We start from the raw sequence: 21,284 nt of genomic DNA on the forward strand, positions 1-21,284 counted from the left end.
CTACCGCCTGACCCTCACGTACCTACCGACCTGTAAGGCCCCTGGTTCTGGTCACCTTCCCTACACAACTGCAGTCCCAAGAAAGATACTCGGTCCCTCAGTGTCCCCAGCAGTGCTAAGCGATGTCAGGAAGTGTTAGTAGGCTTAAACCCTATACCCAGAAGAGGAAAAACACAGAAACAGTTAAGAAGAAAAAGGATCAGGACAAAGGAAAAAGGTGAAAAGTGGGCACGGACAGGCCACCAAAAAGATCTCAAGGGCATTTATACCGAGAATTGCTTATCTGAGCTAATGTTTTGGAGTTAGCCACCCTGTCCTCACCCACCAAACGACACGGCCAGTGCTTATGTTTGGGGTGCTCACGATGGCTCACGGAGCTCCAGGAGGCTTCCCGACCAGGCCTCCTACCTTCCCGACAGCCCCACGCAGTAACCGTGTGGTTTCCCGAGGCTCCGTTTGAGGCTGGTAATAGGACAAGCAGTTAGGTACATTTCCCCACCAGCCTTCCTTTGAATTTAACCTGAGGGTTTTACAGTTTATTTTCCATTTTTATTTATTTTTAAATTTTTGTTTATTTTTCTTAACCCTTTCAAATGGAGTTGAACATCCTAGCAGGCCAGGTGATATTTATTGTTCTCGTCCTTTAAACTTGAGTTGGAGGATGATTTGGTAGTGGGCCGGTGGTGAGGTTGGAAAGGGGGGAGGGGTGTCCGCGGAGGTAGAGGGAGCTTCTGGAAGTACTGTATCCCCTCATTTCAGGCTAAGGTGTCCCTCTCAGGTGGGTGAAGTCAGTCCAGTTCACCAAGCATCCCACCTGGGGACAGCCTGTAGCCACAGCCAGCAGCCAGGACAGAGAAGCACTTGGCAGAGGCCACAGAAGGTGGCCTGGCCCTCCTGAACCTCTGGGTGACTGTGGGCAGAGATGCCCTGAGGCAGCACAGCCCCAGCTTCCCTCCCCAGGCTGCCACCTGCGTCCCCTCCCTTAGAAGGGTAGACAGGCGGACACAGCCCAGGGCGCTGCGGGGGACTAGCCCAGAGGACACCTCTGCTGGCTGAACGCTTTCTGTGTTGAAACCATGCTCCCCAAAGCCCCCAACAGACTGGCACAGCCCCCACAGATTTCGCAGCAATAGCAAAGCAGGAGTCCTGCCAGGAGAAGCAGCTTTGAATTCAAACATGAAGCTGATCAGAGATCACACAGTGCTGCCAGCTAGTCAATGAGTATTACCCTAAAACACACCCACCCATCTGAGGAACCGCCCGAGGCTTTATCAGTTCTCAGCAACAATGTCAACGCTCTTTCAAAGAGCAAATACAGTCGGCCCCTCTGTCAATCCGTCCAGACCCTAGCGGTTGCACCTGGGGTTGAAGGATTCCTGGGGTGTTCGAATCCACAGGCCTACAGTCCATACGCACAGTAATTTAAATTTTAATTGTAATACATACAGGGGTGTATAATTGACTCAGACAACTGGGCACATGCTGTATCATTTTCACTGTCTTGATCAACTTTTTAATTGAACATATTTGAAAAAACGGCGATAAAGAGAAGCTGCGAAAGTCAACGTGTGGAGTGGCGAGGGACGGCTGCATTCCTGCCTGCTCTCCCGCTTGCTCTAGGCAGTCTCTGAGTCTAGCACTGCCTCGGGATCCTGCGGGAGCGACGGCTTCCAAGGCTGGAGAGCCCTGACCCTGGGGTAGTACACACAGCTGGAGGGAGGTGGGCCCGCTTGCTTCCTGGTTCTTGGATCACTGGGTTACCACGTTTTCATTCATTATCAGGGGACTCCGCAGGTGGGGCTGGAGAGCAGAGAAACAGTGGGAAACCCAGGCTCAAAAGGGCAGGCTCCAGACTCACCCCAGGCCGAAGCTCTCCCCACCTGTGTCGGCCTGCTGGGATCAGTGCAACGCAATGAAGCTACAAGCACACGCTGCTTGGAGTGAGGGGGAGCTTTGCAAGGGAGCAAAGCTCTCGATCTTTGGATGCAGCCCCATTTATTTGCAGAGTGGTACCCCCAGGTTACAAGCGGATTTATGTAAATTATGTCCTTGAGATGGCGTTTCTGCAAACCATACACCCTAGCTTTGTCTCTTGCTTTTTAAGGGAAGAGCCTTTGAAGCCAAAAGATAACAAACCCTTATTCACATGCAAGTGAAGTCCTCAAAGCTCCTGGGCGGGCCAGGTTTCCAAGAATGCATTAACAAAAGGTTAAGAGTGCATTAACACAAGGTTACAAAATGTCCATCTTCCAATCCCCAAACCCCACACCCACTGCCTCCACCAAGACCTCCAGGCTCTCTGGAGCTGGGACAATGTGAGCCTGGAGCCAGCCACTTTTTGGCTGGGCCTCTGGGTGAGCTCTTTACCATTTCTGAGGCTTGGTTTCCTGCACCTGTAAAATGGAAGTAATGATATTACCTACCTTAGGAGGCTGGCATTAGGTACATACGGTGCCTGGCTATGCTCCTTACTTCAAAAACCTCCAATGACTCTCAGCTGCCTAGAGGGTCATCAACTCCAAATACTGAGCATGGAATTTAAGGGAGAAATTATCCATTATATTTTATACTCACAGTAACCCTTCTTCGGGTAGATTGAAATTGTTTTCAGAATGACAGAAATAAAGGGCAACAGTGCCCACATGATGGGTTCATGATCTGTAATGTGTGACCCATACTAGCCCTCTGATTGCACCCCAGAGGTACTTGGCATGGGAACTGGTATTGAGTGATAACAGCTGACCATGAGTACCTGCCACATGTCCTACGTGTCCTGAGCACCTCACACATACTAATTCATTTCATCTGTGGTGTGCCGGTAAATAATTAATAACTGGCTGGGGTGGGGGGGGAAGGTGGGGTTCGAGGGAGTCCTGATGTGTATGTGGGCTTTGCTAATTGCCGATTTCCATGGTGTAAACACTCCACCATGGTTGACTTCAAGCTCCAGGTCTGCCAGTACCGAGTGCCGAGTGGGGAGAGGTGCTAACAACCGGCTCTCAGGAGGCTGCGTCAGCTGCTGCTTGGAGGAGACCTGAGGTTTACCTTAGAGACCCCAGCTCCCGCGAGATGACTGGGGCTAGTTACTAGGCGACTTATATACAGTAAGAATGGATGCAGAGGGTGGAAAGGGACCCAACACAAGCCCAAGACTCATTGCTTCCTTGGCAGCATCCTTCCTTCAAAAGATGAGATGTGACGTTCCTTCAAGTCACAGGCTCATTCATTACTGCTTTCCTTTGCTGTCTAAGGTTAAATTCCAAGCCTCTAATTACAATGTTTCAGTGAGGTCTTTGCTAGTCCTTCTTTTGGGGAGGAATCGGGAAGAGGTCCTGCTCTACAGTGCATGTAACCCCCCACCCCCAAGCTATATGTTGAATCTCCAGTGTGATGGTATTAGGAGGTGGGGACTTAAGGAGGTAATTAGGCCCTGAGGGTGGAGTCCCCATGATGGGACTGGTGTCCTTTAAGAACAGGAGGAGAGCTCTCAGCCATGTGAGGACACAGTGAGAAGGGCCCTCAATAAACACCGTATCCCCAGTGCCTTGATCCTGGACTTCCCAGCCTCCAGCCTTGAGAAATCAACATGTTTTGTATAAGCTATTTTTATAAAACAGCCCAAACTAAGACAGCTTCTCTCTTGCATGTGCTTTAAGAGGGCTCCTGCCTTTTGAAAATAAACTGTTTTACTTGACTATGTTTTAAAAAGAGAAAAAGAGTTTAATATTGTGCTATTTCCTCTTCTATTCTGCTACCTTCAGCAACTTTAAAACCTAATTCTTAACCGCTGTCTCAGGCATCTGTGATAACGCGATTTAAACAAGTACCAACAGCCTGCTAGGCCCAGAGCAGCCTGGGACTGCACCACCCGTGGACACTTACACCTGCCTGAGCGCAGGGTCAAGCATTTGCTCCCTGCTGCCAGCCTTGTTAGAAATGCATCCCCCGACCCTGGGAAAATGCGGGCAGGAGCGTGAAGGTCAGTCCCACACAGCCATCAGAACCACTGGAGACAGCCCAGACCCGTGACCCAAATCTCTGGTATCACCATTGTATGTAGAAATATAAAACACAATTAGAGTCCAAAGGGACCTTGGAAATCATTTCTCAATTTCTTCTAATAAAAAGAACAAATAAATTATATTAATGGCCAAGTTTATCATTATGGTTCTCTCCTCTCTCTTTAGACTAGTGGTTCTGATGACATTTGGCAATAACTGGAGACATTTATTAGCCTGGGTGAGAGACGCTCCTGGCACCCAGTGGGTAGAAGGCAGGGATGCTGCTAAATGCCCTATGGTGCACAGGCAGCCCCACAACAAAAAACCGCCTAGCCCCAAATGTCCATAGTTCCGAGGCTGAGCAATCCTGGTCTGTGCATAAAAAACTTTCCCGCAAATTAAAGGCATGACATTCTTACTCCAAGAAGAAATCATATCATATTATCTACAAATCATATTTTATTAGCTGTCCAATGCCACCTTTCATTCATGTGTTTTAATTAAACTTTATGAACTACCAGTACAAATCAATACAATGCTTTTTTTTTTTTAACACACCAACAGTTTGAATGTTCTTGAAGCTTTTAAACAATGACTTGACTGAGAGCAAACAAGAAATCAGAGAGATAATTAGCTCATGCATCTGGTGCTGGCTAATAAATAATTTTCACATGAATGTAGAAACCACTCAATGTTAACCGTATTTTTTGTAATGGTTAGAACATGTAATAAAATGTAATTTTCAGAAGCATCTTGGTAACTGAGTAGAACTGCTTCACTTAAAAAATAATAAAGTTACTTCCCCCTAGTGGGTGAACATGTAGCAAAATCTCACATCCCACGAGACTCCAGCGGATGGAGTGATTTTTCACAAATGCATTTTCCTGCAATTCTTCTCATGGAAACCAGAAGCCAGGAAGAGCACCCTGCTTTGAAAAGAAATTGTTTGGTTCACACAGTGTACTTTGGCTTATTTAAATAGGTAAGAAAGTAGTTCTCAGTCCTCCCAAGGGAAAGATGTGTTTCTGGTTTTTAAATAAATCTAGTTGTCACCAGTCTGAATGAGTTTCCCTTTCTATTAAGGTAAAAAAGTATATTTTTTCTCTCCCTCCAGTGTTCAGTTGCTTCTCTTCGGAAATACTCCTCGGATAAAGTACTTCATGTCTTGGTCCGTCAGTGGCCTTCCAGGTGAGGGTCTGACACAGAGCCTGGCGGGGTCGGCATCTGGCAGGTCCTTGGACGTGGGCATCAATCTGATGCTCTGAACGGCAAGTTCTCATATGTATCTAAACGTATCCTCTTAAAAAAGATGAGGGTGTACGCTAACTTGTGTTCTCTCTAGTAAGGCTTGCAAATAGGTCATTAAATAAGCAAAATATAACTCATAAGCAAAAGAAAAGTGCATTTTTAAATAAAATAAAATAAACAAATGGAGATGGTTAAAACTACAACCAAAAAGATGAGATTATTTTTGGTTAATCTGGAAGGGGTAATGATACACAGTTATGGTTTCTTTTCTTTCTTAGTCCATTTGGTTTTGCTTAATGTACTCACAAGGGTTGTTATGAGGGTATTTTGGAATTTCACACGGTCTCCTCGCCTGCCTTCTGTTGTTTTAGCATTCCTAGACACGAGAGCCCTACTGACACAATCATTCATACAGGGAGAAATCTGTTTGCCTTCCATTCTAATGAACTTTTTACAAAACTGGTCTTAGTTCATGAATAATTCAATGAGCATAGAAAACAACAGAGCTAACTTTGCTGCAAACACAATCAAAACCTCCAGGCCATCAAGTTTACAACCTCAGTACGGTCTCCTTCCTCAGACACTGCAGGGACCATTTGGGCTACTTTGTCAGGCAAAGTGGGAGATTTTAATTCCTGGTGCATAAAACCACATACGCAGAAATTAGAGGTTCTCTCCCTTTGTCTTTTACTAATCAGTCAACTTCTTTTTTTGCCCTTTATGAAAATCTTGTCTTTGTTGCAGCCACCCGTCAGGTTAATTGCAAAAGGGAAAAAAAAGAAAAAGAAAAAGAAACATCTCCCCACATTTATCCCTGGGAGTTCATGTTTTCTTGCTGTTTGTCTACTGCCCCTGTTGCAAAGGTGAGCCTTGATCTCATGCCTGACGACCAGCATGCCCAGCTGCCCTTGGGAGGCCTCATTAACGGCCTTGGACTGCATGCACATCCGGTACCGTTCAGGGTCAGCTGGTCCGCACAGCGCTTCTCGTGCCAGAGGCGGAAGAGGCCCCGCACAGGCGTCCACACCACTGTGAGGTTGCTGTGCAGGTCCTTGCGGTACAGGTGCACGTCCTCTCCGCCCCAGCCCTTGATGTCCAGATCAAACCCACCTGTCAGGAGAGAACACTCTGCTGAGTCATCTGGGTGCCTCTCCTGATCTATATGTGCTTTCCTGAGACGCACAGGTCCAGAGACTGCATGAAGGCAAGCATTTAGGGGGGAGTGTTTCACCACCCCCCCAAATTACATGTCTATTCAGTCGAGAACAGAGGACCTGCATGGCAGCAGCACCACCCAGCTCCTGGAGAGGACAGGGCTGCAGCGGAATCCCCAGCAGCTGCCTGCCTCCAGGAGCCATCAGCAATGCTAACGGTTGGCCCAGCCTCCCACTAAGAGCTGCAGGGCACCCTCCCCTCAACCTGCAACCTCCCAGTGAAAATGCCTGCGCTTCCAGTTGAACGTGCCCTCCTCCTGCCCCTTCAAATGGAAAGAGTAAAACAGGATCTCAGCGTGAAAAAATCACATCCCACAAAACCACTCTTCCTCTCAGAGAGACTAACGTGGTTCCCAAAAGCTGATGAAATGACTCATGTTAAAGGGACCGGCCCCAGTCAGTTCTGAAGTTCTACTCAGAAAACCTTGTTTCCTGGAGGAGTGGATTCACGTCATGAGTGACGGTCCCTAAACTCTCACCATTGTACATGAGACTCCCCAGGTTGTTTCTTAACCTAAAGCCCACTGTGTCTCAAGTAGAAGCCAAAGAAAACTGCCCTCTTGTCACTGCTCCCGTCTCACCTGGGAGATTTCTCCAGCTCTTATAAGAAACAAGGAGGTGATTCTCAACATCTTTTCTCAGTTATCACGTAGCCCTTTTGCCTCCTGCGACCCCCAAACCACGCTGCTCTGATCAAGGCTATCTCTGGACCCAGAAGCGGGGACTCCCCAAGCACAGGGAACCCACATCCACCCACCCCTGGGCCATGTATTTGAGTAATCTGTGTCCCCGCCCCCCAACAGTGTGCAGGCAGAAACCATTCTGAGTCAAGGGTCTGGAATTTGAGTCTTGGCTCTCCTCCAAGCTTCCACTTCAGCTCTCTTGAGCTTTGGTTTCTTTATCCTGAAATGAAGTAGGTGTCATAACCAAATGAGACAGAAATGTAAGGGGCAGTGCTTTGTTAGCTGTAACTGATTTACCATTCCCATTCGTATCATCACTACGTATTAAGTAGAAGTTGCACACGTATATGATACTTGCAAATTAATACAAGATTGGAAAGAATGACTGGGGGACAGATGTAACTCAAAGATTCATTCTGTGGCCTTAACAGCTTACTGAGCAACAGCACCCTTCCCAGCCTGCCACTCCCATGTTTTTCAATTATAGCTATGCCCTATCTTTAGGGAAAAAGTGTATTATAAGCCCCAATTTGATAAACACACATCACCACAGAACAATCTCTCCCTCTACATAAAGCAAGAAAATAGCTTCTTGAAGTGAAAATCTCCTTTAGAAATTAAAAAAATATATATATGTTACTTTTGGAAATTGATTTGCACAAAATCACATAGAATTACATTTTTAGAGAAATCAAAGCAGACCTGTGGTTCACTGCCGGTTATCGGGGGGCACCCGCCACTCAGAGACCGACGTCTTGGGTGCTCTGCTGCTTCTGACAGGGCTTGACTGCAAGTAGTTTGTTTGCTTTTTCTTTTTAACTGGTGATTTCTGGGAGGTTTCTGTAGTCTCTGTAGACTTCCTCTACTTCTGAACAAAATCCTGGGGCTACTCAATAGACTCATTGATCTGAAAAAGGGAGACCCAGCTGGTGTGACTCAGTGGACTGAACATCACCCCATGGACTGACAGGTTCTGGTTTGATTCCCACTCAGGGCACATGCCCGGGTTGTGGGCTCGATCCCCGGTAGGGAGAGTGTAGGAGGCAGCTGGTCGATGTATCTCTCTCACATCAATCTTTCCATCACCTCTAAAAAAATCAATTAAAAACTTTTTTTTTTTAAAAAAAGGGGGAAGCTTTTGGCCTTGGGCCAGAGGAGGAATAGACCAGGAGAGCAAGGTGAGCAGGCTCTGGGAGGCCCCCAGGGAGACCGTGGTGATGGGAGTTGTCACACGGTTTGAGGACAGGACCTCCCGACTCCATCCTGCTTGGGGGCCACCCTGAGCCCGATCCCAAGATCAAGGTTTCTGACCTGTTCACTGACTCCCTAGTCATGTATAATCCACAATTCGACCCCCTCCAGAGGCACATCAGTTAGAACCACCACGGGGACAGAGTGTGGAATTTCCAAGAGGGGCAGCAGACACTCTGTTCTCATCCTGACCATGTCCTTCACTTTGCCCCTGACAGCCTTCGTGTCCTCAACTGCGACCTAAGGGCCTTTCCTGTGAGTGCTCTGTGTGTGTGTACACAGTGACTGTACACTCAGAGCTTCAAGTGACATCTGGAATTTTCGAAGGTGCAGCAGAGAAAAATTTGGATCTTTCCTGGTGTGTGATTTTCCAAAATTCCCCATGTCACCCTATTTTTTTTAATGGAGTCCCCCTGCTGTGGAGGCCCAGGATGTTCATGATGAGGTGGAGCAGACTTGGGGAAGGAGGCACTGGGAGAGTTGCTTCGAAGCTGCCTTTCTATAGGAGCGGCCTTTAATCTCCTGGTGCAAGCCTTATTTAAAATGATTGAGTGGTGCAGGTGGAGATTATAGGGGCTAAAGTGCCCAACACCCCAAGTCCATGATAAGAGAAATGAACTTGAAAGGCCTTTGCCTCCAGATTCCTCAGAAGCTGACCGGATTTCCTCATGGCCCTTCACTGGCCTCTAGGTGGCAGTAGAGCTGCAGACTTGTTGCAAGTGGATTTGTCTTACCTGTATTGATGAAGTCTGACCGATACTGACATGTCATCCCAAATTCGAAGTCTCTCCAAAACCCAGTTTCCTTTTTTATGACCTGCAGGGAAAGCACTTTCATTTGAGGGGGCAAGGACAGAGTGGATAACAACAAATAGAGACTATTCAAAACCTCGTCTAAGCACTGTTAAATAGCGAGCCCACCCCAGCACTGATAAACAGCCACAGCGCTCTGTGGGAACTGCAGATGGACTGTAGTTCTTTCAGACAGTTAGGAATAGTCAGCTCACCAGTCCCAAGACAAGGTCTTGTGATTTTTGGCAACTCTTGCTGGAATGTTTCTAGGGTATAGGCATGAAAACACACACACACACACACACACACACACACACTCAAAAACAAACCAGACAGCAAGTGTTTGAGCCACGCCATGGAAAAGCCACCTACATGTCTGGCCCAATACCAGTGCCAGCGAGAATTGGAGGCCTCGGCCCCTCACACAGGGCCGGACTAGGAGCCAGCAAAGGGCTCCGGAAGTTGAGAAAAGGGATAGAGAACAACTCAGAATTCAGCTGCCCTGGCACAGCACACAAACATGACTTCCTCAGGCAATAAAAGGAAAACCAGAGACTTTAGTGTGTGACTCTGGCTCTGCTCTCACTTGTTGAGGAAAAGGCACTAAGAGTCGTCCAGGTTATGAAAGACTCTGTCCATTTATCTTTAAACTCTTTTAAAACCAAATGGCTCCAAAAAGCATGTGCAAATTGTTGCCAGGCTGCGGGGCTGCCGAGAGACCATCCAAGCAATGACTGTCTTTAAAAAAAGCAAGGCCTGGCGCTGCCCCACCTCTTGCTTTGCAAGCACATTGCCAAGGTACTTGCTGAAGCTGCAAGGCTTCTAAAAAACTGCTTCTATATTTTTGGCGGAGGTAATTCTGGAAAGGGTTTTGGGATCCATTTCAGTAGTTATTTTCATGATTCATTCTTGTAGTTAACATAGGTGCTTCAATGAAAGGAAGTCCCCTGGGTGGGGGAGGGGAGGGTGGCTGCAGCGGGTCCCCATGCACTCTGACTTCTGCATGTCCAGTCTGGGACATCTGGCTCTAGACGCAGCCAATGAGAAAGAGCGTGTGCTTGTCCCCCCTGGACCGCTGGCTGGCTCTTTTGCCTCAGGCAGGTCCCACACTTCTTCAAGCCTCTATTTTCTTTCCTATAGATGAGGAGATTGAGTTAAATCACCCCCAAATTCTCTTCCAGCTCTAGGGTCCAAACATTTATCCTATGACTGTTATTTCACCTCCCAGAGGTTTCCCTTTATCTGTACCACAAGCTAAACTGTATTCGGCAAATGGCTTGCAGAAGGGTTGATGAACCTGAAAACTCTTTTACTCCGTAACCTATGAAACAATCTTATTTTCACTACAACCCCCACAGGGTGTCGTCTGCACCACGGCTGGCACGCATCAGGACCGCCTAAGGAGTGTCCAGACCGAAACAGGTTCGATCGGTTCCTGTGGTCCCCAACAATGCTTTCCGGTCCTGCTTCAGGACAAAGGCCTGTACTACTGTATCTCCCAAGAGACAAGACAATTTCACTACTATCAACTGGAAAACTTTTTCAAGGCAGGAAAGTTGGAAAACATTGCTACTGAATCATTTTTTAAAAATGGTTTCTGTTTCATCCCTGTCATACCAGGTATACTGTTCCTGTTACAGCTGATGGCTTAACATCCTGTTTGAAGGCCAGGCCACAGACAAGTCCTCTATGCTTCTGAACAAAAATAGTTGAAGAGTCATCCAGTATCCAGACTTGAGATGTTTGGCCGAGGTCTACATGGAATGTCAAAGAGAAGCTCCTGACAGGGAAACCAATGGGTCCAGGCAAGGCAAGGGGGGCTTGCCAGAGTTGCCATCTCAGGACCAGGAGGAGTGGACGCAGTGCCTGGCAAGCCTGCTCCAAGTGAACCATGACCGTCACCTGGGGACAGTGTGACAGAAACAAATGGATTTGTGAGTTGAAGAATGAGCCATATAAACACTTATTAACATTGGCAAGCCACAAAAAGCCACTATCTAAAGAGCTCATTGAAATGTAGCCCATGGTGGGAACTGATGCGATCATGCCCACAGCACATACTGTCAGGGCGAGATGGAGTGCACTTATTACAGTTCACCTATTAGAGGCTCTCCCCCTCCCCGCTCTGCTGAGTCGCTAACTGGAGTGGTGCCCTCAAGGAGCAGCCTTGCTGGGAGTGAGCGCTCTCAAGTGTACATCAGATCACAGCACATTTCCATTTAAAGCCCTGCAGTGGTTTTAATTGCATTGTCTCTAATGCAATTAGAATAAAATCCATGAGGAAAACTCTAGTCTGCGAAGGCCTCGTGTGACTTGGCCCCTGCCTGCCTTGCTCATCCCGTGTGCCTCTTATATACAAACCCCTTATAGTCTGCCCCTTGAATGCACCAGGCCCACAGGTATCCACACCTGGATACTTGCAGAAACCCCTCCCTGGGTCACCCTTTCTTTGCTCACTCCAATATCATTGCTCAGAGTCATCATCCTGGCCCTCCCAGCCACTGTCAACCCTTCCCACCCGTCCCACTCTACACCATCACCAGGTTTATTTTCTGTATAAACAGGCTCTCTGAAATCATCAATATTGCATTTGTTTCCCTGGTAGCTGACTGTCTTCACCCACTACCACTGGTGAACGTAAGCTCAGGGCCTTGGTCTCATTCACAGCTGTGTCTCCAGCACCTAGCACTGTCTCACACCTATGAGGCTCTCAATAAATACAGTAAGTCATCAGTTAACATTGTTAACAGGTTCTGCGACTTTAAGCCAAACAACGTATAACAAAACCAATGTTACCACAGGCTAATTGATTCAAACAGGAGTTGAGTTCCTATGGCATCTCATCAATGTTATTATGAAATATGTTGAACAAAACACCGTTATTTGAGGACCTGCTATACTTTTCCAATGGATGAATGAGAGCAATCCTTGGGCAGAAACAAGGTCAAGCCAGAGGAAACAGACACAGTTCCAGCTGGGAACCTTGTTGGAGCGTGGATCAGCGAAGGCCTAGGAATTCCACTGCGAAAACCCTCAGAACTGTGTGGTTCTGGACCAACAGACAAAAACATTTTCACCTTCCTCTGGGGTCCATGCAGAGGCTTAACTTCTTAGGAACTTTGCTCCAAGCACAAGAAACTCCCCTGTTCTGGTCGAGCTTTGAAAAGATACATACCACTGATGTCTAGAGGAGGAAGGAAACCTAAGATAAAGATTAGACTTTAAAAGAGACAAATCCCCTCTTTCTGTCCTGAATTTCCTGACCTGTTTTCTTTTTATTTATTTTTTGTTACAGATGTTTCTCCTTTTTCCTCTCATTGACACCCACCTCCCCATCCCCCTCACCCCATCCCCAGCTTTGTTGTATGTGTCCATCAGTTATGCACACATGCATATAAATTCTGTGGTTAATCCCTTCCCTCCCCCACCTCCCTCTTCTGAGGATTGTCAGTCTGTACCCTACTTCAATGACTCTGAGTCCATTTTGTTCATCAGTTTGTTTAGTTCATTATATCCCAGCAATAAGTGAGATCATGTGACATTTGTCTTTCTCTGCTTAGCTTGTTTCACTTAGTATAATACTTTCCAGGTCCCTCCATGTCATCTCAAAGGATAAGAGATCTTTCTTTCTTACAGCAGTATAGTACTCCATTGTGTATATGTACCACTGCTTTTTTTTTTTTATCCTCACCCGAGGACATTTTTTGATATTTTGTTCAGATAGAGTGGCAGAGGGAGGGAGGGAGGGAGGGAGAGAGAGAGAGAGAGAGAGAGAGAGAGAGAGAGAGAGAGAGAGAGAAAGAAACATGTGCTACCGCTTTTTTATCCACTCGTCTACTGATGGACACTTAGGCTGTTTCCAGATCTTAGCTATTGTAAATAGTGCTGCTATGAACATAGGAATACATATATTCTTTCTGATTGGTGCTTCAGGCTTCTTAGGGTATATTCCTAGAAGTGGGATCACTAGGTCAAATGGCAGTTCAATTTTTAATTTTTTGAGGTAACACCATATTGTTTCCCATAGTGGCTGCACCAGTCTGCATTCCCACCAGCAGTGTACTAGAGTCCCCTTTTCTCCACACCCTCGCCAACACTTGTTGTTTGATGATTTCTTGATGGTGGCTGATCTGACAGGTGTGAGGTGATACCTCATTGTTGTTTTAATTTGCATCTCTCTGATGATTAATGACATTGGCATTTCTTCATATGTCCTGTTTGGAGAGGTGTTTATTTAGGTTCTCTGTCCTTTTTTAAATTGGGTTCTTTGTCTTCCTTTTGTTGAGTTCTATGAGTACTCTATATATTTTGGAAATTAACTCCTTATCTGATGTATCATTGGCAATTATGCTTTCCCATATAGTGGGTTCCTTTTTCATTTTGATGGTTGTTTCTTTTGCTGTGCAGAAGCTTTTCAGTTTGATGTAGTCCCATCTGTATATTTTTTCCTTTGTTTCTGTTGCCATAGGTGTTGTATCAGTGAAAATTCTGCTGCGTATGATGTCTGAAATTTTATTGCCTGCATTTTCTTCTAGAATTTTTATGGAATTACGAGTCACATTTAAGTCTTTTATTCATTTTGAGTTTATTCTTGTGTAGGGTGTAAGTTGGTGGTCCAGTTTTATTTTTTTGCATGTAGCTGTCCAATTTTTCCAACACCATTTATTGAAGAGGCTGTCTTGACTCCACTGTATGCTCTTACCACCTTTTTCAAATATTAATTGAGCATATTGTCTTGGGCCAATTTATGAGTTCTCTGTTCTGTTCCATTGATCTTTGTGCTTGTTCTTGTGCCAGTACCAGGCTGTTTTGATTACAGTGGTTTTGTAGTATAACCTGATATCTGGTATTGTGAGCCCTCCTACTTTGTTCTTCTTTTTCAAATTGCTGTGGCTATTTGGGGCCTTTTTTAGTTCTGTATAAACTTGAAGTATATTGTTGATTTTTTTATGGGAATTGCATTAAATCTATATATAGCTTTGGGTAGTATGGACATTTTAATGATGTTAATTCTTCCAATCCATGAACAAAGTATATGCTTCCACCTTTTGATGTCTTCCTCTATTTCTTTTTTCAATGACCTGTAGTTTTCTGTGAAGAGATCCTTTACTTCTTTGGTTAAGTTTATTCCTTGGTATCTTAATTTTTTTGCCATGATGATGAATGGGATTGTTTTTTTAGTTTCTCTTTCTGTGAGTTCATTGTTGGTGTATAATAATGCTGTTGATTTCTTGACGTTAATTTTGTATCCTGCTACTTTGCCAAGTTCATTTATGAAGTCTAGTAGATTTTTGATGGAGTCTTTAAGGTTTTCTATGTACAATATCATGTCATCTGCCAATAATGACAGTATTACTTCCTCCTTTCTAGTTTGGATCCCTTTTATTTTTTCTTCATGTCTAATTGCTGTGGCTAAGACTTCCAGTACTGTGTTAAATAAGAGTGGCGAAAGTGGACATCCCTGTCATATTCCCGTTCTTAAGGGAAATGTTTTTTGTTTTTGCCCATTGAGTATGATGTTGGCTGTAGGTTTTTCATATATGGCCGTTACTATGTTGAGATATGATCCATCTATTCCCACATTGCTGAGCTTTTTTTTATCAGAAATGGGTGCTGGATTTTGTCAAATGCTCTTTTAGCATCTATTGATATAATCATATGTTATTTATTTATTTATTTATTTTTGTTTCTCCTTTTTCCCCCACTGATTCCCCCCTCCCCCACCCTCCCTGCCCTGTCCTCAACTTTGTTGTCCATGTCCATTGTTCATGCATACATACATATAAGTTCTGTGGTTTATCTCTCCCCTACCCTTTTTTCTGGGGACTGTCAGTCTGTACCCCATTTCCACATCTCTGGGACTACCCCATTACTCAAACTGTTATGTTTATTATATTCCAAAAATAAGTGAGATCATATGATACTTGTCTTTATGGTCATATGGTTTTTATCTTTCATTTTGTTTATGTGGTGTATCACATTTATTGATTTGTAAATATTATACCATCCTTGCATACCTGGGATGAATCCTACCCAGTTGGTCATGGTGAATCATTTTTTTGATGTATTGCTGGATCCGATTTGCTAATATTTTGTTAAGGATTTTGGCATTTGTGTTTATCAGGGATATTGGCCTTTAGTTTTCACTGTAGTATCTTTATCCAGTTTTGGAATTAGGATCATGCTGGCCTTATAAAATGAGATTGGAAGTCTCTCATCTTGGATTTTCTGGAATAGTTTGAGAAGAATGGGTATTAGATCTCTGAATGTTTGGAAAAACTCCCTTCTGAAGCCATCCAGGCCTGGGCTTTTGTTTGCTGGAAGTTTTTAAATAACATCTTCAATTTCCTTTGTTGTTATTGGTCTGTTCAAGTTTTCTATCTCTTTCTGGTTCAGTTTGGGGAGGCTGTGTGTTTCTAGAATTTGTCCATTTCACCTAGATTGTTCAATTTGTTGGTGTATTGATTGTTCATAGTATGTTTCGATGATACTTTGTATTTCTATGATGTCAGTTGTTACTTCTCCTCTTTCGTTTCTGATTTTGTTTATTTGGGTCCTTTCTTTTTGTTTCTTGGTGAGTCTGGCTAAAGGTTCATCGATCTTCTTAATCTTTTTAAAGAACCAGCTTTATGTTTCATTGATCTTTTGAACTGTTTTTTTTTTTTTTAGTCTCTATGTTGTTTATTTCTACTCTGACCTTGACTATTTTTTTCCTTATACTTGCTTTGGGTATTTCTTTTTGTTTTCTTTCTAGATCTTTAAGTTGTAGAGTTAGAGAGTCAATTAAAAATTTTTCTTGTTTCTTGAGGTAGGCCTGTAGTGCTATGAATTTCCCTCTCAGGACTGTTTTCGCTGCGTCCCATAGATTTTGTGTTGTTGTGTGTTCATTTTCTTTGGTTTCCAGGAATTTTTTATTTCTTCCTTGATCTTGTTGGTAATCCATTTGTTGTTTAATAACAAGCTATTTAGCCTCCAAGTGTTTAGATGTTTTTGTGTGTTTTTGTTGTAGTTGAGTTCTAGTTTCATGTCATTGTTGTCTGAGAAGATGCTTGATATGGTTTCAATATTTTTGAATTTATAGAGACTTACTTTGTGTCCTAACATGTGGTCTGTCTTTGAGAATGTCCTGTGTACACTTGAGAAGAATGTATATTCTGCAGCTTTGGGATAAAATGTTCTGTAATATCAGTTAAGTCCAACTCATCTAGGTCATCATTTAAGGACTGTATGTCCTTGTTAAGTTTTTGTCTGGAAGATCTATCCAGTGGTGTAAGTGGGGTGTTAAAATCACCCATTAAGGTCGTATTGCTATTGATCTCCCCCTTGAAGTCCTCCAGAAGTTTTTAAATATATTTTGGTGCTCCCATATTTGGTGCATATATGTTTACCAAGGTTACATCCTCTTGTTGTATTGATCCTTTTACTATTATGTAGTGACCTTCTTTGTCTCCTATTATGGACCTCGTTTTGAAGTCTATCTTGTCAGATATGAATATTGCTACACCAGCTTTTTTTTAAATTTCCATTTACTTGAAAAATGTTTTTCCATCCCTTCACTTTCATCCTGTGTGAGTCTTTTGTTGTGAGGTCTTTTGTAGACAGCATATATATAGGTCATGTTTTCTTATCCAATCAGCTACCCTATGTCTTTTCATTGGAGCATTTAAGCCATTTACATTTAAGGTTATTATTGATAGATAGTTATTAGTTGCCATTTTTATTTTATGCCTGTGTTTTTCTTTCTCTCTCTCTCTGTTTCTTCTTCTTACAATAGTCCTTTAAGCATTTCTTGCAGTGCTGGTTTGGTGGTGGTAAATTCCTTTAGCTTTTTTTTTTTTAATCTGTGAAGCTCTTTATTTCTCCTTCAATTCTGAATGATAGCCTTGCTGGATAGAGTAATCTTGGATTCAGACCCTTGCCTTGCATTACTTCGTGCACTTCATGCCACTCCCTTCTAGCCTGTACTGTTTCTATTGAGAAATCAGCTGTCAGTCTAATGGGAGCCCCCTTGCAGGTAACTTTCTGTCTCTCTCTTGCTTCCTTTAAGATTCTTTCTTTGTCTTTAATGTCTGCCATTTTTATTATGATGTGTCTAGCTGTGGGTCTTTTGGGGTTCATCTTTTTTGGGACTCTCTGTGTTTCCTGGACTTGTGTGACTTTTTTCTTCACTAGTTTAGGGAAGTTTTCTGTCATTATTTCTTCAAACAGGTTCTCTATTCTTTTCTCTGATTCTTCTCCTTCCAGTACACCTATAATGCAAATGTTGTTACATTTTGTATTATCCCACAGCTACCTTAAAAGCAGCTGTCCTCCTGCTTTTCAATTTTTTTTCCTATTTGCTGCTCTACTTGGGTGTTTTTTTCTACCTTGTCTTCTAAGTCACTGATTCAGTCTTCAGCATCTTCTAATCTACTGTTGAACACTTCTAAGGTATTTTTCATAACAGCTATGTCATTCTTTATTTCCTCTTGATTTTTATGCATAGCTTCTACCTCTTTTTTTAAGCTGAAGTAGTTCCCAGTGAGCCCTTTATAATTCTTATTAAGTTGCTTGTAGTTCTCACCAAAATTATTTGAGCACCCTTATAATCATTGCTTTGAATTCTTTATCTGACAAGTTGCTTTCTTCTAGTTTCTGTAGTTCCTTTTCTGCTGATTCCTTTTTTTTTTTTTTTTTTTTCCATTTGGGTGTTGTTTCTTTGTCTCAACACAATCTGGTAGTTCTAAGCCTGGTGAGGGATGTTGGAATGTGTAGGCAGGTCAGTGTGTATCAACTAAGGCTGATATGCCTCCCAGACTGTTTTGGTGTATGGCTCCTCTTGCCTGCTGTGGGTCTTTGAGGGTTGACACCTGGCAGCTGGAATTGGTCTGTCATGCAGGTCTCAGCTCCCTGAAACTCGCTGCTGCTTGGGCTGGGGCACCGATTTTGATCAGCTTCTGCTGATGCTGCTGGGAATGGGTCTTAGTTGCTGATATGTGCTGCTGCTGCCTGGGGTGCGCAGGCCCGTCTGGTGCCCTGCCGGGGTATGTAGGATTCCACTAGTATACTGTTGGGGTTGTGGGTTCCACTGGCACACTGATGGCATTCATGGCTCCCTCTGGTACACTGCTGAAGTGCATGGGTCCAGCTGGTGTCTTTCTGGGGTTCTTGGGTTTTATTAGTACATTGATGGGGTTTGTGGGTTCCACTGGTGCACTATTGGGGTTCGTAGGTCCCTCTGATACATTGCTGGGGTGCATGGGTCCCACTGGTGTGCTTTTGGGGAACCCTGCTCCAAATGGGGCTCAGCTCCTGATCAGTCACTCCTGGGTGCTGCTATTGCCACTGCTGCTGCCACCAGGGGGTGCTCTCAGGTCCCAATCCTTTACTGCTGTTGGGGGCTGGAGGATGCTCTGCACCTGGGATTTTGCTGCTGCTGGGGGGAGGGGCTCCACTCCAACTCCACTGCTGCAGTTGTCAGGGGCAGGTCTCAGCTTCCCTAGCTCTGCTGCTTGGGCTGGGGCACTGCTCCTGCTCAGCCTCTGCTAATGCTGCTGGGGATGGATTCAGCTGCCAATCTGAGCTGCTAATGCCTATTTGGGGTGGGACTCGACTCCCGCCCAGTCACTGTTGCTGTGGGGGGAGGTGCCAGGCTCTCAAGATGGTGCTAGTGCCCCCACAAGCCTGGGTGGGCTGCCTTGAACCTGAATGGGCTGCTGTGGGCCTGAAGTCTGGGCAGGCCCGGAGCTTGGGCGGGCCTGGAGCCTGGGCTGGCCGCCTTGCCGCCGCGGGCCTGGAGCCTGGGCTGGCCACCTTGCCGCCGCGGGCCTGGTGCCTGGGCGGGCCACCGCCAGCCTGGAGCCTGTGGGCCGCTGAGCTGCCCCGGGTCTGGGCAAGATGCTGCTGCTATTGGGGGTGGGGCTCCAGCTCCAGGTAGGTTTTGACTACTGCTGCAGGCACCTACTGTGTGCTGACCTTGCCAACACAGCTGAGTCCATTGGGCGGATGGTGCAGGGTGCTCTAGTGGACTCAGGTCACTTGGCCCCAGCCGCTCCCCATTTCCTCCTCCCAGGGCAGACCCGGGATCCTCCAAAACAAAACTCCTGACCTGTTTCCAAGTGCTAGCGTCACTTTTTAAAATTTCTTTCCAGGGCGGCCTCCTCTTAACTCTCTGAAGCACCTTTCTCTCCCACCCCCCATCCCGCACTGCAGGGCATGACACACAGAAAAGACAGCTGTCAGGCCTGCCCTTCCACAGGAAGTTTCCAGACCCGCAGCTCTGTGGGCGATTCATGTGATCCAGGTGATTATTTTCTATTAGGACCAAATCACAAAGCACAAATCAGCGCCTCTTCCCAAAGACACGGGGAGGTGGCCACCCGCAGCTGCCAGGGGCGGGGGAGGCTGGCAGCGCCTGTCTGCTTTAATTGCACGGACGTGGACAACTGCCCATGAAGCAATCTGGGCCCTAAAATAAAATAAATAACATATACTCAGGCAGAGTATTTCCTCCCAATACAAGAGAGTCTACCAAGAACCGAGGTTGTGTCTGAGCAGCCTCAGGTTCACCAGAAACACCGAATGGTGTCCACGAGCTCATTTCTGCCCTCATGGCCGGCAGGCAGGCAGTGTTCCATTCACAGGCCCCTTGCTGAGAAGGCCTCAGGTCCATTTAATGCTCTGTTGATGCCATCTTTACATACTTACTTACTAAGTTTTGAACAAGGACCCTGCATTTTCATTGTGCACTAGGCCACGCAGGGTAGGTAGCCAGCCCTGTCTGTGAGCAGCAGACACCTTGAGCTTCAGGGTTTTCTGTGGCTGGGTTGGGTGCCCTCTGGCCCCCACAATGCTCTCCTCATTCTCTGGGCCCCAGGGGCTTGGTAAGCACCCACCTTGGGATTCCAGGGGGCTGCCTGTGGTTCACTCATGCCCTGTGGTGAGGCACAGTGCCACAACAGTTTCTGTTTCTTGATAAATAAAATATTCTGGGGCCACAGCTTTCAAAGCACTGGTTTAAGAACAGACTCAAATATCACCTCCTCCAAGATTTGTACTAACACACATTTTCAACAAGTTGTCTTTTATCAGTATCCTCATTAGACAAATGAAGTGTCTTCTGAAGGGTGTCCTGCTGGACAAGGAACGGTCCAGGTTCCCCATGTTCTAGGGATCTGTAACCACAGGCCAGACTCTGTGCTCCCCTGGCGGCACTCTGAGGCCAAAGAGTGTGTCCACTCAGCATCCTCAGCCCAGTGTCTATCACGTGGTGGCGCTTGCATTCCTGACCCTGCCACTTAGAAGTCTGGGCAGGTGACTTATGCCTTTGAACTTCAAGTTTCTCAACTGTGAAAGGAGCGTAATAGTGCCTGTTCACATGTAGCAGAGCTGTGTATGACATGAGATACCGCAGCGCCCCCCTGGCTTACAAAGACACATAGATTGCACCTGCTAATGTTACTCCTGGTACTCAGGGAGTGTCTGCTTCCCAAATAAATAAAGACAGACGATGCCTGGTCAGCAATTTTTAGAAGTTTAAAGTGAAATTCAGTTTAGTGGTAAATACTTTTTGGAGGTAGGTGGGGAGGTGAGGATTTAATCAGAGAGAGGAAGAGGACAGGGGCCAGCATACCATCTGCGCACTGAACACAGTGGCACAAAGTCATCAGATTTAAATGATGAGTGGGCCACATGGCAGACTGAGATGCTGGGTACTGTGGGCAGTAGACACGGTGTGGAGATGGCCCTGAAGTGGAAGGAGACGAGGAGACTCTGGGCAGGGTTCTCACCTGGCAGAGCGGCTGGCTTGGGTATCTGTTGGGCTGGTACCCTGTGCCAGGTGCTGGGCTTGCAGACATTTTCTCTGTAATCAGTTTTAGAGTTCGTTTGTGGAGGACGGTTAAACTCAACAAGGAATCAGGGTTGCAGTGCTGTGCTAGGAGCCAGCCAGGATCGTGCCAAGTGTCTTCCCAGCTCTGTGTTGAGCGCCATGGCATCAGTAGCCTGAGCTAGGCCGCGGCGGGAGAATTGACACCATGGGAAATGGCAAACGCTATGCATTAGACTCCCCCCCTTCAGAGAGTGGGTTGTTAAACATTTACTAGCACACCGCTGGCT

At 45.6% G+C, this 21,284-nt stretch overlaps 1 protein-coding gene across 1 annotated transcript in view; it reads right to left on the reverse strand.

The window, feature by feature from the left end:
* Positions 1-5,118: 5,118 nt before the first annotated feature.
* The window catches only part of LOC118622397 (chondroitin sulfate N-acetylgalactosaminyltransferase 1-like), a 39,375-nt gene continuing 23,209 nt past the window's right edge, over positions 5,119-21,284 (reverse strand). The window contains 4 exon segments of the mRNA XM_036249799.1: positions 5,119-5,262; positions 6,086-6,213; positions 6,216-6,359; positions 9,132-9,213. Of these exon segments, the coding sequence (XP_036105692.1) occupies positions 5,119-5,262; positions 6,086-6,213; positions 6,216-6,359; positions 9,132-9,213 (498 nt within the window).

Source organism: Molossus molossus, unplaced genomic scaffold, assembly GCF_014108415.1.
Source record: "Molossus molossus isolate mMolMol1 unplaced genomic scaffold, mMolMol1.p scaffold_m16_p_9, whole genome shotgun sequence".
NCBI classification, from domain to species: domain Eukaryota; kingdom Metazoa; phylum Chordata; class Mammalia; order Chiroptera; family Molossidae; genus Molossus; species Molossus molossus.